We start from the raw sequence: 16222 nt of genomic DNA, 5'->3' as shown, positions 1-16222 counted from the left end.
AGAAGACATTGACCAAGGTGCTAACAGAGCATAAAGAAAAATAACCAGAAAATGCATTTTATTTTCACATGAAGGCGACAGCAGTCGAATGGACAAAGTGCACCCATCATTTCAGATCGGTATTGTTGGAAGAACAGGGGCAGGTAAATCATCTTTGTCACTGGCGTTATTCCGCCTGATCGAGGCAGCAGGGGGCGCTATTCTCATCGATGGCGTCGACATCGCTGACCTGGGCTTGCATGACCTGAGAAGCCGCCTCACCATCCTTCCGCAGGTTGGTTTGCTCAAATATAACAACCTTAATTGTGTTAGTGTCGTGAACAATAATACAACGTTGTGGGCAGTGGGTAGGTTCCTTGGACTTGAATGGGTACACAGACGTCCCCACCCTCCACGCGTCTTCCAGTTCCGGGTAAACGGCCCTGCTGCCTTGTGATTGTACTGGGAAAGTCAAAGGTAAAATGATTAACACCCGCCCCCCACCCACTCCCAACCCACCACCCAAAAAAACAACCCGTAGCGGAGCTCCGAAGTCGTGCAGTTAAGCCGTAGTCGGATCGTGTTGCTCGGCATCCCTTCCCGGTTACAGCGACAGGTCGATAGGTGACACGGTGCTCTGTATCCCTTCCTGGTTACAGCGACAGGTGACACGGTGCTCTGTATCCCTTCCCGGTTACAGCGACAGGCCGAGTATCCCTCCCTGGTTACAGCGACAGGTGACACGGTGCTCTGTATCCCTTCCCGGTTACAGCGACAGGTCGACAGGTGACACGGTGCTCTGTATCCCTTCCTGGTTACAGCGACAGGTGACACGGTGCTCTGTATCCCTCCCTGGTTACAGCGACAGGTGACACGGTGCTCTGTATCCCTTCCCGGTTACAGCGACAGACCGACAGGTGACACGGTGCTCTGTATCCCTTCCTGGTTACAGCGACAGGTGACACGGTGCTCTGTATCCCTTCCTGGTTACAGCGACAGGCCGAGTATCCCTCCCTGGTTACAGCGACAGGTGACACGGTGCTCTGTATCCCTTCCTGCTTACAGCAACAGGTGACACGGTGCTCTTTATCCCTTCCTGGTTACAGCGACAGGTGACACGGTGCTCTGTATCCCTTCCTGGTTACAGCGACAGGGTGACACGGTGCTCAGGAATCCCGCGGCTTCCATTCACTCTTTCTTGGTTTTGTTTTTTTGTCCAGGATTTCAGTGATTCCATTCGTTCTAATCTCCGGAGTCACTAACCTCTTCATCGTTCGCGATGGACATCCATGATTGATGAAGAGTGTTACTATCATTGCTACTGATCATAGAAAAGGTAGCCTCTTTCCGTACGTATTAACGTAGAGGTCCTTGGCAAAGAACCTGTGTGGTGTGGTCCTTGCAATGTCCTTTCATTGTTGCTGGGTTGATGTCGGACACAAATATTTAACTACTGGTTCCGTTAAGACCCCCCTTTTTTTTTCTTAATGCCTCACCTTATGATAAAAAATGTATCATTTCCTTAAGGAGTTATTTGTTAATTTGAATAGATTTTTTAACGTCGATTGAGCGAAACTCGATTATAGATTTATCTACATTTATTGGCATATAAATGGAAGTTTTCACACTGATTTCTGTCTGCCTTTCCTGTATCGATTATATTTTCAACGAGTCTCGGGGGTGGGGATGGGGGTCTGGGTTTGCCCTTTGTTCAAGGTGAGATAATTCGTGGGGGGATAAAATTGTGGTGGTGGTGGTGGTGGTGTGTTTTCCTTGTAGGATCCAGTACTGTTCTTGGGGTCTCTACGCTTCAACCTGGACCCATTTGAAGAACACAGTGACTGTGAGTTGTGGAGGGCGCTGGATCAGGCACACCTCCGTCACTTTGTGTCCGGTCTGCCGGGAACACTGGACTTTGTGTGCGACCAGGGAGGTCACAATCTGAGGTATGTCGTCCTTGACCCCTTCCTCACCCCTCCCCTGAAGTGTGTGTGTGTGTGTGTGTGTGTGTGTGTGTGTGTGTGTGTGTGTGTGTGTGTGTGTGTGTTCGACCATGTGCGTGTTCGTTGCGAGCAGAATGAACCATCTGTGTGTGTGATGTTTTTTGATACGCACTCTTTTGTGTATGTATTTTTACTCCCTGTTATCCTTGATCCTGAAGTGAAAGAATCCTATGTTCGTGAGATTATAGTTTTCAATTCGCGTGGAGAAACGTGGACTTGTCACTGGAAACTGGTGTGATTGTTGGAATTTGGGTCTGCTTCATTTTGATTGTCACTGGATCAGGTCGTTGGTAGTTTGATGCTCTGGCATGTCACAATCACCTGGAACATTGTGCTTCGTCCCGGACAAGAAATTGTCTCAGATTTAGTTTTATCTACGCATGTGTCCGCCAATACCTGCGGCAAAATCAAGCTAAGTAATGAGCTTTCGATACACTCTTATGCTGTGAATTTTTCAACGTGTCAGTGAAGGATGATAAGTACAGGTTAACATACCTTGGTATTTTGAAGTCTTTCGAATGATGCTTTATTAAACAAAAGTATACATTTCTGTGGTTTTGAAGATGTCTCTGGAATAATGTCTTAACACAGAGAGTACAAAAGGTGCCCCTGATGCTGGTGGTATTCTTTATCACACAGCGAACGACACGCATCATTTTAAATGGTTACTTCTCTCTGTCACTTGACTTCTGTAATTTATTATTGTCTGGTCTGCCTATTTCACCCATTTACTCTATCCAGTGCATACAAAACTCTGTCATTCGACTTGTTCTCATAAAAAAAGATCTTAGCACATCATGCCTCTTTTGCAATCTCCGCACTGGTTCCCTGTCTCACAAAGAATGAAGTACAAAATTTGCATACTGTCATTATTACGGCATGAACAAAACTGCCCTTTCTTTTCTGTATAAGTACCTTCACCGCCTTCATCTCTACACCCCATCCCGCTATCTACGTTCAGCTTCAGACCACCGTGTCTCTACGTTCAGTTTCAGACCCACCATGTCTCTACGTTCAGCTTCAGACCCACCATGTCTCTACGTTCAGTTTCAGACCACCATGTCTCTACGTTCAGCTTCAGACCACCATGTCTCTACGTTCAGTTTCAGACCACCATGTCTCTACGTTCAGCTTCAGACCACCATGTCTCTTCGTTCAGTTTCAGACCACCATGTCTCTACGTTCAGCTTCAGACCCACCATGTCTGTGTTCAGCTTCAGACCACCATGTTTCAACGTTCAGCTTCAGACCCACCATGTCTCTACGTTCAGCTTCAGACCCACCATGTTTCAACGTTCAGCTTCAGACCACCATGTCTCTTCGTTCAGCTTCAGACCCACCATGTTTCAACGTTCAGCTTCAGACCCACCATGTCTCTACGTTCAGCTTCAGACTCACGTTGTCTCTACGTTCAGCTTCAGACCCACCATGTCTGTGTTCAGCTTCAGACCACCATGTTTCAACGTTCAGCTTCAGACCCACCATGTCTCTACGTTCAGCTTCAGACCCACCATGTTTCAACGTTCAGCTTCAGACCACCATGTCTCTTCGTTCAGCTTCAGACCCACCATTTTTCAACGTTCAGCTTCAGACCCACCATGTCTCTACGTTCAGCTTCAGACCCACCATGTCTGTGTTCAGCTTCAGACCCACCATGTTTCAACGTTCAGCTTCAGACCCACCATGACTCTACGTTCAGCTTCAGACCCGCCATGTTTCTGTGTTCAGCTTCAGACCACCATGTCTCTACGTTCAGCTTCAGACCCACCATGTTTCAACGTTCAGCTTCAGACCCACCATGACTCTACGTTCAGCTTCAGACCCACCATGTTTCTGTGTTCAGCTTCAGACCCACCATGTCTGTGTTCAGCTTCAGACCCACCATGTTTCAACGTTCAGCTTCAGACCCACCATGACTCTACGTTCAGCTTCAGACCCACCATGTTTCTGTGTTCAGCTTCAGACCCACGATGTTTCTGTGTTCAGCTTCAGACCCACCATGACTCTACGTTCAGCTTCAGACCCACCATGTTTCTGTGTTCAGCTTCAGACCCACCATGTTTCTGTGTTCAGCTTCAGACCCACCATGTTTCTGTGTTCAGCTTCAGACCCACCATGTCTGTGTTCAGCTTCAGACCCACCATGTTTCTGTGTTCCCAGTTTCAAACACTCTGCAATCCACAATCGGCCGCCGCTCTTTCTCTGTGTCTGTGCCTTGCACGTGGAGCACGGTCCTCGTTCGCTTTGTCACCCCCCAGCTCTGTCAAGTCTGGCCTTAAAACCTACCCTCCCTTTTTCCGTCCATTGTTTCTCTTCGTCTTCTGTCTACATGTACTTTGTAAGTTTCATTGTTTATCCCCATGTTTCGGAGTTATTCATGCGTGTGATAGTTGGGTGTGATAGCGCTTTGGTTTGTTTCCGCACAAGAATTAGCCCTATATAGATACCACTACTTCTTCTGTGTTCCAGTTGCCAGGCTGTATTGTCGGGTTTACTGCAGTGATGGATTCTGTAATCTGTCGCAAGGACCCCTACAGATCCTAGTCCCTTAGTGCTGCAGCCTTACGGGCCAGGTGCTGGCCTTTGGGGACCACCCCAACACCGACTGTCCAGAAACCCTCTTGGCCGAGAGTGGGGGTATAACTTGTGCACGGCATTCTCCACTATGATCAAATTCTAGCCCAGATAGTGGAGACAGCAGTTGCCTCCACTGCTGTTCTGTTGGTCATTGTAGGACACGGCTGAGCATCATACATACATATATTTATTATCATCATTATTATTATTATTATTGACACATTCTTCAGACCTGTTCCCCCACTGAAGGGGCTCGTAGACACTGTGTGGCCGACACCAACCCTGCTGCACACCACACTCCATGGCTCCAGACAGGACTTGGAGAGGACGACACCAACCCTGCTGCACACCACACTCCATGGCTCCAGACAGGACTTGGAGAGGACGACACCAACCCTGCTGCACACCACACTCCATGGCTCCAGACAGGACTTGGAGAGGACGACACCAACCCTGCTGCACACCACACTCCATGGCTCCAGACAGGACTTGGAGAGGACGACACCAACCCTGCTGCACACCACACTCCATGGCTCCAGACAGGACTTGGAGAGGACGACACCAACCCTGCTGCACACCACACTCCATGGCTCCAGACAGGACTTGGAGAGGACGACACCAACCCTGCTGCACACCAAGCTCCATGGCTCCAGACAGGACTTGGAGAGGACGACACCAACCCTGCTGCACACCAAGCTCCATGGCTCCAGACAGGACTTGGAGAGGACGACTTCATTCATCAGATGGGCTGGATTGACACTTCGAAGACGAGGAGGAGGAGAAGAAGGAAAAGAAGAAGAACACTGAAGAGGCGAAGAAGATTGATTGATTGATTGAATCTTTAATGGGTAAAGAATTAGGCACAGTAAAGGCCTTTTTACAATTCTGCCCATTTAACGACATAAAAAATAAAGAACGAACGACACAAAACATAAAAATAAAGAAATAAACTGAAATAAAATAAAATAATAAGAACGACGAATAAGAATAGGAACTTGAATAGTCTATTAAAGGTAACAAAGCGATGAAAAACTGGAACAATTGGTACATTACATGTACATAGGTACTTACACACACACACACACACACACACACACACACACACAAAATTATAAAACAAGCAACAAAGACATACGTACACATTCACGCCCACACACTCAAACACATACAAACACACACACGCACTTACTGTTCACACATACACATACATTCAATTTTTCATTCATCATGGCATGGCAGCTAGTGGACTGAGTACAAGCAAGCATTTGCAAAAGACCGCGAGTAGGTTAATCAAATGTATCGAATAGAAATATTCTTATCTTAGTTTTAAAGAGAGATATGGCTGGAATTTGACGACATGTCTTTGGAAGCATGTTCCATTCGATGCTTCCATTAAATGAGAGACTCATCTTAAATAAATCAATTTTAGGCTTTGGGACAATAGCTCTATCTGAATTACGTTGGAACTGGAAACAAAATAACGATTTTAAATATTGTGGGCATGCGTTATGAACAATTTTATGCATAAGAATCAATGTGTTATATCTAATAAGTAGATGGACAGGTAATATTTGAAGTTCTTTGTACATATTGTGCACAGATCCACCTGTGGTATTTACATGGTTAATCATCTTAATGGCACGTTTTTGTAAAGAGCAAAGTGGCTTTAATGTAGAAGGAGGACATTTACCCCAAATAATCGAGCAATAGCTGAGGCGAGACTGGATATAGGCAAAGTAAAACACACGTCTAGAATGATTATCAAGAAAGTGTTTGATCTGTGATAATTGGAATACACTAGATGATACTTGTTTTATGAGGCAATGAATATGTTCCTGCCACGAAAGATTTTGATCAATAGTAATGCCTAATAGTATATGCTTAGTAACTTGTTTGATAGTATTGTCTTTATATTTTATGTTAAGTTGTGCGTCTTTTATGTTCTGTCTTTTCTGACGAGGACAAATTAACATGCATTCTGTCTTTTCAGGGTGCACGACCATATCATTAGCATCACACCAGTTTTCGACAGATTTCATGTTAGCATTCAGGTGATAACTAATTTCGTCAACATTGTGACTAGCATATTGTATTGATGTATCATCAGCAAATAAATCACAGATTGCATGTTGAATTGATAAAGGTAGATCGTTGATATACAAGGAAAATAAGAGAGGGCCTAGAATTGACCCCTGCGGTACTCCTCTTGGAACATGCCTTTTGGAAGAAATAAAGCCACGTGAATAGACAGCCTGAATACGGTTTTCTAGGTAAGATCTGAGAAACAATAAGCAGTTATCGTCAATACCATAACATTTCAATTTGTGAAGCAATATTTCGTGATTGATTAAGTCAAACGCTTTTGTAAAATCAAGGAATATCACTCCAACCACCTTGCTTTTATTAATATCACGCAGCCATGCATCAGTTATTCTACATAAAGCGGTTTCACAAGAATGGTGCTGTCTAAATCCTGATTGACTGGTATGTAGAAGCTGATATTTTTCAATAAAGAATGTAAGACAAAGGTGTACATGACGTTCTAGAACTTTTGAGACAGAAGACAACAATGAGATTGGTCTGTAATTATTGACATCATTAACATCACCTTTTTTATGCAGGGGAATAACCTTTGCATATTTAAACTCTTTTGGAAAATGATTTTTGGATAGACAAAGATTGAAGAGATAAGTAAGAGAATCGGCAATATAAGGTGCAGATAGTTTTAATATTTTTGGACTAATGCCATCGAAGCCACACGAGTTTTTATTTTTTAGCGATACTAAATAAGATAAGACTTCATGAATAGACATTAATGGAACAGAAAACTTTGTTTTTATATCTTTATTATGACAGAAGTTTTCTAAGATGCTGAAATCAAAAGAAGTGTGTGCACTGTCATTTGCGATTAATTTGTTTCCAATGTCAGCAAAGTGATTGTTCAGTGTATCAACAGGAATGAGACATTCCGCATTTGAATTGTTTGGTTTGGTGAGTTGGTGTATAGCCTTCCATATGGAGGCTGTGTTGCTTTTGTCTTCGATTAGCTTACGAAAGAAAATCCGTTTAGACTTTCTGATCATGTATTTGACAATATTACGTTTCTTCTGGTATTCTTCGAATGGACCGATTATCTTTTGATGGTCTCTGTCATCCATTGCTTGAAAGATATCTTGCGTAAGCCAACTCGGAAGAATTTCCGACTTGACTCGTCTCTGAATTAAAGGGATATGTTTATCAACAACATGCAGTAACGTTGCAGTCCAAAAGGAAAGGGCTTCGTCTGGATTAGTAAAGCTATAAATGTTAGTGAAAGGTGCAGAAATGAGGTCTGATTGAAAGGCGTCCAGATTAAAATGTTTAAATGACCGAAATGTGACAACAGTATGACCTGTTTTGGGTATTTTGAAACCCTTTTTTCCCCATGTAATGGAGACGGCATTGTGGTCACTTACGCCAAGAAGAAGAGGAAGAAGAAGAGGAGGATGGGGAGGAGGATTTTTGTTTAATGCCCCGTCACACATATCGGTGATTGAAGACATTTTGTTAGAGTATTATTGTATACATTTGAGTATTATCTTTTAGAAGAAAAGGGGGATGAGGATGAATGGTAAGTTGGGGGAAACCAGTTATATGGGGGAGGGAGGTTGGTGAAATTTGAAACAAATATCTAAGTACAATTACAGAAAATTACTTAATGGACTTCGTAAAAGAGAAGTCGTTAATCTAACAAGCGAAACAACTGATAATGAATGCAGAAAGTAAAAAAACAAACAAACAACCCTGTAAAGTTCTCTGTCATTTGTGATGACGCACTTTCGTGCAGTTAAGGCTTCATCAAATCACAGTAAAAAAATATATGCTCATGATGATGATTATCATCATTACGATAGACGCCCGTGCTGACGGCAGTGGTGGTGGTGGTGGTGGACACTGTTTCAGTGTGGGTCAGCGCCAGCTGCTGTGCCTGGCCAGGACTCTGTTACGCAGGACGCGGGTCCTGGTGCTGGACGAGGCGACGGCTGCAGTGGACGTGGAGACCGACGCCCTGATCCAGGTGACCGTGCGCCAGGCCTTCACCCACTGCACTGTCCTCACCATAGCTCACCGCCTCCACACCGTGCTTCACTGTGACAGGTGAGGGGGGAGGGAGGGGAGGGGAAGGGAGGAGCGCCAGGCCTTCACCCACTGCACTGTCCTCACCATAGCTCACCGCCTCCACACCGTGCTCCACTGTGACAGGTGAGGGGGGAGGGAGGGGAGGGGAAGGGAGGAGCGCCAGGCCTTCACCCACTGCACTGTCCTCACCATAGCTCACCGCCTCCACACCGTGCTTCACTGACAGGTGAGGGGGGAGGGAGGGGAGGGGAAGGGAGGAGCGCCAGGCCTTCACCCACTGCACTGTCCTCACCATAGCTCACCGCCTCCACACCGTGCTCCACTGACAGGTGAGGGGGGAGGGAGGGGAGGGGAAGGGAGGAGCGCAGAAAGGGGAGGTGTGTGTGTTGGGGGCTAGTGGGGTGGGGGTGGGTGGTCATCTTCCAGTGACTTCAGGGACTGCTGTGCATTTGTGCTTACACCATCTACATAATTATATGAGTCCCTAGACCATTATAACTCTCTGTGGTGATGGCAGGGTTATGGTGACTGTGTTCCTGGAAACAAACTTTCTGTTGCAATTTGTGGTGGGTGAGCATGCTTTTTTCCACTCAGTCAGTAGCCTCATCGCTCACCGCCTGCACACCGTCCTTGACATTGACAGGGGAGGAGAGGGGAGGGGGGGGGTACAGAAAAGGATGGTAGGTGGGTGGTGGAGGGTGGAGTTTTAGGGGAGGGTTTTTCTATGACTTCTGTGCATTTATGCTCACACCATTTGCTCATCAACTGAACAGTTTGGACAATGATTAGAAAGGTTAACGTGGCCTTTCATGCCCTGCTTCACGGTGACCTTAGTTTCAATACCCCCCACTTTCTGGCTTGGGATGAGTCTTGTCATGTCTTCAGTGTCAGCAAATTCATGGTGGGGAGGGGTCTGGGGGGGTCTGTCGTTGGAGGGACGTGGTGGAGGTGATCTCCACTCCGAGGGAGACACTCACTCAGTCTGGCTCCGACAGAGACACGTACACACCACACGTACACTCCGACTGCTTCTGTACATGGGTTTAATGGAATTAGCAGAAGAACGATCTGTATTGTTTGAAATATCTAACAGCCATAATCAAGACGTCCGAATTAGAATCGGGCGTAAATGTGGGCACATACATGTACAAGATGAAAAATGCCGAAATGCTTTTGAAGAAGAAACGTGACCAATAAATTGTTTCATCAAGACAGCATCATGACATGTATATTAAACGCACACGCACACGTGCACGTAAATGTGAAGACATGCGCACGCACATGGGCGCTCACCAACACACGCTTTGCTTTGCTCACTTTCCAGCCTGGTCAAGCCATGAGAACGTTAAAATACTTTATAGTTACCTTTGGTTTGAACAGTTCCTCTGTCAGTATGCAGTTTTAAGTAGGTTTAGATAACAGATATATTGGGTACATACGGTGAAAACAGATTGTATATCTTTCCAAAGTCAGCCATCTGTTGCGTTGCTCCCTAACTGATATAATATATAATACATTCAGAAATATTTAAGCAATGACAAACAACATGCACTGAAAAAATTAACATGATACAATTATTTTTGGAAAGAAAATACCCCCTCCCCCCCCCCCCCCCCCCCCCCCGTCCCCGAAAATAATCAACAAATCTATATAAAAAGAAACAGTAATCACTGTCATTCAAAATCATACTTGATAAAATCAGAATCACTGACCAGTCGTTTTGCGGGAAAAGTGTCCGTGTTAACAGTTTGTGAATAGAATAGAAAGGGGGGGGAGGGGAAGTGTCCGTGTTAACAGTTTGTGAATAGAATAGAAAGGGGGGGAGGGGAAGTGTCCGTGTTAACAGTTTGTGAATAGAATAGAAAGGGGGGGGGGGGGAGTGTCCGTGTTAACAGTTTGTGAATAGAATAGAAAGGGGGGGGAGGGGAAGTGTCCGTGTTAACAGTTTGTGAATAGAATAGAAAGGGGGGGGGAGTGTCCGTGTTAACAGTTTGTGAATAGAATAGAAAGGGGGGGAGGAGAAGTGTCCGTGTTAACAGTTTGTGAATAGAATAGAAAGGGGGGGAGGAGAAGTGTCCGTGTTAACAGTTTGTGAATAGAATAGAAAGGGGGGGGGGAGGGGAAGTGTCCGTGTTAACAGTTTGTGAATAGAATAGAAAGGGGGGGGGGGAGTGTCCGTGTTAACAGTTTGTGAATAGAATAGAAAGGGGGGGGGGGAGGGGAAGTGTCCGTGTTAACAGTTTGTGAATAGAATAGAAAGGGGGGGGGGAGGGGAAGTGTCCGTGTTAACAGTTTGTGAATAGAATAGAAATGGGGGGGGGGGAGTGTCCGTGTTAACAGTTTGTGAACAGAATAGAAAGGGGGGGGGGGGGAAGTGTCCGTGTTAACAGTTTGTGAATATAATAGAAAGGGGTGGGGGTGGGGGGTGTCCGTGTTAACAGTTTGTGAACAGAATAGAAAGGGGGAGGGAAAAGTGTCCGTGTTAACAGTTTGTGAATAGAATAGAAAGGGGGAGGGAAAAGTGTCTGTGTTAACAGTTTGTGAATAGAATAGAAAGGGGGGGGGTGTCCATGTTAACAGTTTGTGAACAGAATAGAAAGGGGGAGGGAAAAGTGTCCGTGTTAACAGTTTGTGAACAGAATAGAAAGGGGGGGGGGGAGTGTTAACAGTTTGTGAATAGAATAGAAAGGGGGGGTAGTGTCCGTGTTAACAGTTTGTGAATAGAATAGAAAGGGGGAGGTACAGCAACACTCAAGAGTGGAAAGAAGAACCTGTCTTGAAAAGTTAAAGGAGAGGCCCACCTTCAGAGTTCTTGCAATAGATGCACAACGTAGAAGCAAGGTACTCAAATGCAACTGATAAAACAGTCTCAGAATATGTTCAGAGTTGTCTTTATCAGAAATGAAACAAGAGGCAAAGCCCTCAAGACTCACTTGTGCTTCACGCTTTATCAAGTAAAGGAATCATGAGGAGAAAAAAAAAGTGATTAAAAAAATTGAAAAGTGCTCTGTATAAAATATGGTATGTAAGATAAGCTTGGAAGAGAAAAAAAAGGCATGTCAGCCGGATTGAACCATGCTTGTTCAGTTCTGAAGCAAGCAGACTAATCTCCACTGCTGGGGTGCATCTGACGTCATTTGACTAAATTTGACGTTTTCTTCTTCGTGTGATAAACAGATGTGATTGTAGTGGACGTAATAACGCCGTTTAAATAATATTTTTGTGTGTGTTTTTATTATATCTCGGTTATTCTTTTATTTCGGCGGTAAAGGAGACGTTGCCATCGCTTCAAGAACATTGCGACACATTGTAGATCTCTAGATCTGCACGAACCAGTCTGTAACGCCTGAAAGAAATGATCGATTCATTTTTTTTTGTGTGTGTTAATTCCAGTTAATCCAGTGTCCACTTTGGAATATTCATATGCAGTAAACACATCGATGGTGTAGTTAGTATTACTGTATGTGTTCTAGCCAGAATTTGTATTTCTTTCCTTTTATTTGTGAATGAGAAAAACGAGGTCATGTAGTCTTCAAACACATCCTACCTTCCAGTAACTCAAGGGGAAGCGATTTTTAGAATTTTCGGATTTCGCAACAAATCTCAACGAAATAAACCAATAATGATTCAGAAATACGGCATAATTCGAGAGACTTAAAACCTGCTATTGGTATGACTGTGAAGATTTTTTCATACTATGTTTAAGCCAGATTTGTCATTTGCAGACAAAGTATTTCGAGAAAAAAATTACCACACCCACACACACACACACACACACACAGCCTATAAAGTGTTCCCCAAATGTTTGTCACGAACTGGTTTCGGATTTTAGAAACAACAACAAACAAACAGGATACTGGTACAGGACTCAGGAACCAGCATGACCCACAGTATTTCTTTGTGTCACAGGATACTGGTACTGGACGCTGGAGAAGTGCAGGAGTTTGACACGCCCCAAAACCTGCTGGCTAAACCCGATTCCATCTTCGCTGCGATGGTCAAAGATGCGGGGCTGGCCTAATTGTCAACTGTAGACGATGAAGTGTGTTTGTGTGTGTGTGTGTGTGGGTGGAGGGGGGGTGGGGGGTGGGGGGCTCCGGATGACTGGACTTGTGCTAGTTCACATTCACGGACAAAGCTCAGTTTAATGTTCCCCATTGTTGGATTTGTTATCTTTAATTGAAAACAGCCAGTGAGACTCGAGAGTTACGTTCCTTTGTATAGAGTTTAAAAGTCGAGATAAAACAAAACAAAACAAAAACAATTGGTATCGGAACCATTGCTTCCGAAATGGTTAAACATCAGTAATGGGCGTTTGTTGTAAATTGTTAGTTTGTATGACCGAACATATTTGTTTTCCTCCATCATGTCCCAAACTTCCATTTCAACACCCGCGTAACATGGTGTCAGGATGCCCGATTTGATATTTGGACGAGGGTAGTTCCTGGGCAGCAAACATCGTTTCGTTGTTTGTTGTTGTTTTTTTCCCCTGGTTTTAACACAGACGAGAGAGAGAGAGAGAGAGAGGCACGCAGAGACGGAACTCGCCCTACAGCTTGCTCACTTACGTTGTTTCATATTCATAAAGGGATTAGTGACTTCACAGCTAGTCTACGACCTGGTGTCATTGTTTTTACACTGGACATGGTGACGAGTGCTGTCCACTAAATACTTAATCGTCTTCATAATACTGCCCCGCAAGCGAAAGCTCAATTCCTCGTCTGGTAGAACTTCATAAAGGGTTTAAATCAAATGGGTATGGAAAGATTAAGGGCATAGATTGATCGAGATCACCAATTATTAGGAATTAAGTTATCGTCAGGTCTCGCTTGGCAATATTAAACGAGAACTGTTGTGCGCTCATCTTGTGTATAGGAACATACACCGACATGCCACAACGCTAACAAGGTGCAACGTTTTTCGACTCGAGGATCTTCCGCAGGCAAACCAACAAATCGTCTGCATACCTGCTGTGCTGACGGTTTCATGGTAGAGAAAGCGGGAATGGGCCCAGGCTTTTTTCTTGATTTGCTTGAAAGGGTTTTGTTTGTCTCAGGAGGGAGACGGGAGTGCATTTAAGGAGTTGGTCTCTGTGTGTGTGTGTGTGTGTGTGTGTGTGTGTGCGTGTGTGTGCGCGCGCGCGCGCTATTATCTACAAGCAAAGCTCATTCCAGTATTCTTAATCGAAACCTCATTCGTTAACAGACACAGTATGTTGGTACGAGATATCCATAGCTTCCTATGCCACAGTTGACCCACAATTGATGAAAACCTCTGTGAGATGGGTCCTTTGAGTCAGACGATCTGTACCAGTCCCTTTGCTGACCCCTGCCGACCTGTGGTAGGGAGGAAAACGCCCACTTTCATTGGGAAATCCCTACATGCAGACAGAGGATAAAGTGGGTAATACAGCACTTAGGGAAAAATACAGTCCAGAAAGAAGTGCCAAATATTCACCTTCAAAGCTGTCCAAAAGAACTTGATCGCCTTTTAGACGCGTCGTTTCCCGATCTGAGGGAGGATCATTCATGGGCAGACATGGCCCATTGCTCTTCCTGATCTGAGGGAGGATCATTCATGGTCAGACAGGGCCCAGTGGTCTTCGGAGCATCTTGCTGGCCTCCTTGCAGCGTGTTTGCGTCTTGAAACGAGTCAGTTTCAGTTTCTCACTGCGCTTGGACAAACCCATATACGTTACACCACAACTGTTAGGCAGATGCCCGATCAGCAGCAAAATCCGACGTGCTCAGGCCTTGAATGCATGAATATATCTTTGTGTACCTGTCAGAGGGAATCTCTTCTGCAGAATTGTGCCAGTGGACAACACAATTATGTTGCCATGGGTTCCGTTTCAGTGTGCCAAGTGCGTTCCGCACACAGGACCTCGTTTTATCCTCTCGTCCGAATGACTAGACGCTCGGTTTGATTTTCCAGTCAAACCTGGGAGAAAGGGCGAGAGCGGGATTCGAACCCAGACCTTCATGGATACTGTACTGGCAGATAAGCGTCTTGACCATCAGTTTTTGCCACCTTTCTTCCCGAAGGAAACGGGTCAGTCATGTCGTGTCTTGGATCATCACTGACAGACAGACAGACAGACAGACAGACAGACTGGCAGACAGACAGACAGACTCGGGGAAATCCATTCCTACCTTACCTCCCTTCCTCACCCAAGCTACAGTTCTATTTCACTTGCGATAAAATCTACCACAATCACAGTCTTCCAAATGACTTAACTTTGCTCCTTGTGGTATCACTAAAGAATAAAGGGAGGGTGGTCTAACTTGTTCATCTTTGTCAGGTTGGCAGTGTCCTCATTCATGTTAATCACCCAGGTTCACAGTGTCCTCATGTTAATCACCCAGGTTGTGGCAGTGTCCTCATTCATGTTAATCACCAGGTTGGCAGTGTCCTCATTCACGTTAATCACCCAGGTTGGCAGTGTCCTCATTCATGTTAATCACCCAGGCTCTGGCAGTGTCCTCATTCACGTTAATCACCCAGGTTGTGGCAGTGTCTCATTCATGTTAATCACCCAGGTTGGCAGTGTCCTTATTCATGTTGATCACCCAGGTTGTGGCAGTGTCCTCATTCATGTTAATCATCCCGGTTTGGCAGTGTCATTCATGTTAATCACCCGGGCTGTGGCAGTGTCATTCATGTTAATCACCCAGGTTGTGGCAGTGTCCTCATTCATGTTAATCACCCAGGTTGTGGCAGTGTCCTCATTCATGTTAATCACCCGGGTTGTGGCAGTGTCCTCATTCATGTTAATTACCCAGGTTGGCAGTGTCATTAATGTCAATCACCCAGGTTGGCAGTGTCCTCATGTTGATCACCCAGGTTGTGGTAGTGTCCTCATTCATGTTAATCACCCAGGTTGGCAGTGTCATTCATGTTGATCACCAGGTTGTGGCAGTGTCCTCATTCATGTTGATCTCCAGGTTGGCAGTGTCATTCGTGTTAATCACCCAGGTTGTGGCAGTGTCCTCATTCATGTTGATCACCAGGTTGTGGCAGTGTCCTCATTCATGTTAAACACCAGGTTGGCAGTGTCCTCATGTTAATCACCCAGGTTGTGGCAGTGTCCTCATTCATGTTAACCACGCAGGTTGTGGCAGTGTCCTCATTCATTCATGTTAATCACCCAGGTTGGCTGTGTCCTCATGTTAATCACCCAGGTTGTGGCAGTGTCCTCATTCATGTTAACCACGCAGGTTGTGGCAGTGTCCTCATTCATGTTAACCACGCAGGTTGTGGCAGTGTCCTCATTCATGTTAATCACCCAGGTTGGCAGTGTCCTCATGTTAATCACCCAGCTTGTGGCAGTGTCCTCATTCATGTTGATCACCAGGTTGGCAGAGTCCTCATTCATGTTAATCGCCCCTCACCCTCCTCCCCACATTCACCCCTCCCCGCACCCCCCAGTTAGATACCGACGGGAAGATTAATTTGCCACATTTATTCATCCATAATTTTGGCATCTTATATGGTATGATGAACGAAATGTCATGACATGTCTTTTCCATCATCTCACCCACCCC

General features: G+C 45.2%; 1 protein-coding gene across 1 annotated transcript in view; it reads left to right on the top strand.

The window, feature by feature from the left end:
- The window catches only part of LOC143284200 (multidrug resistance-associated protein 1-like), an 83483-nt gene extending 70688 nt beyond the window's left edge, over positions 1-12795 (top strand). The window contains exons 29-32 of the mRNA XM_076590868.1: positions 116-274; positions 1759-1925; positions 8502-8696; positions 12588-12795. Of these exons, the coding sequence (XP_076446983.1) occupies positions 116-274; positions 1759-1925; positions 8502-8696; positions 12588-12699 (633 nt within the window). The 3' untranslated portion in view covers positions 12700-12795. The remainder of the gene's footprint in view (positions 1-115; positions 275-1758; positions 1926-8501; positions 8697-12587) is intronic.
- The last annotated feature ends 3427 nt before the right edge of the window (positions 12796-16222 follow it).

The sequence above is a fragment of the Babylonia areolata genome, chromosome 7 (assembly GCF_041734735.1).
Source record: "Babylonia areolata isolate BAREFJ2019XMU chromosome 7, ASM4173473v1, whole genome shotgun sequence".
NCBI classification, from domain to species: Eukaryota; Metazoa; Mollusca; class Gastropoda; order Neogastropoda; family Buccinidae; genus Babylonia; species Babylonia areolata.
This window is presented reverse-complemented; position numbering and strand designations above follow the sequence as displayed.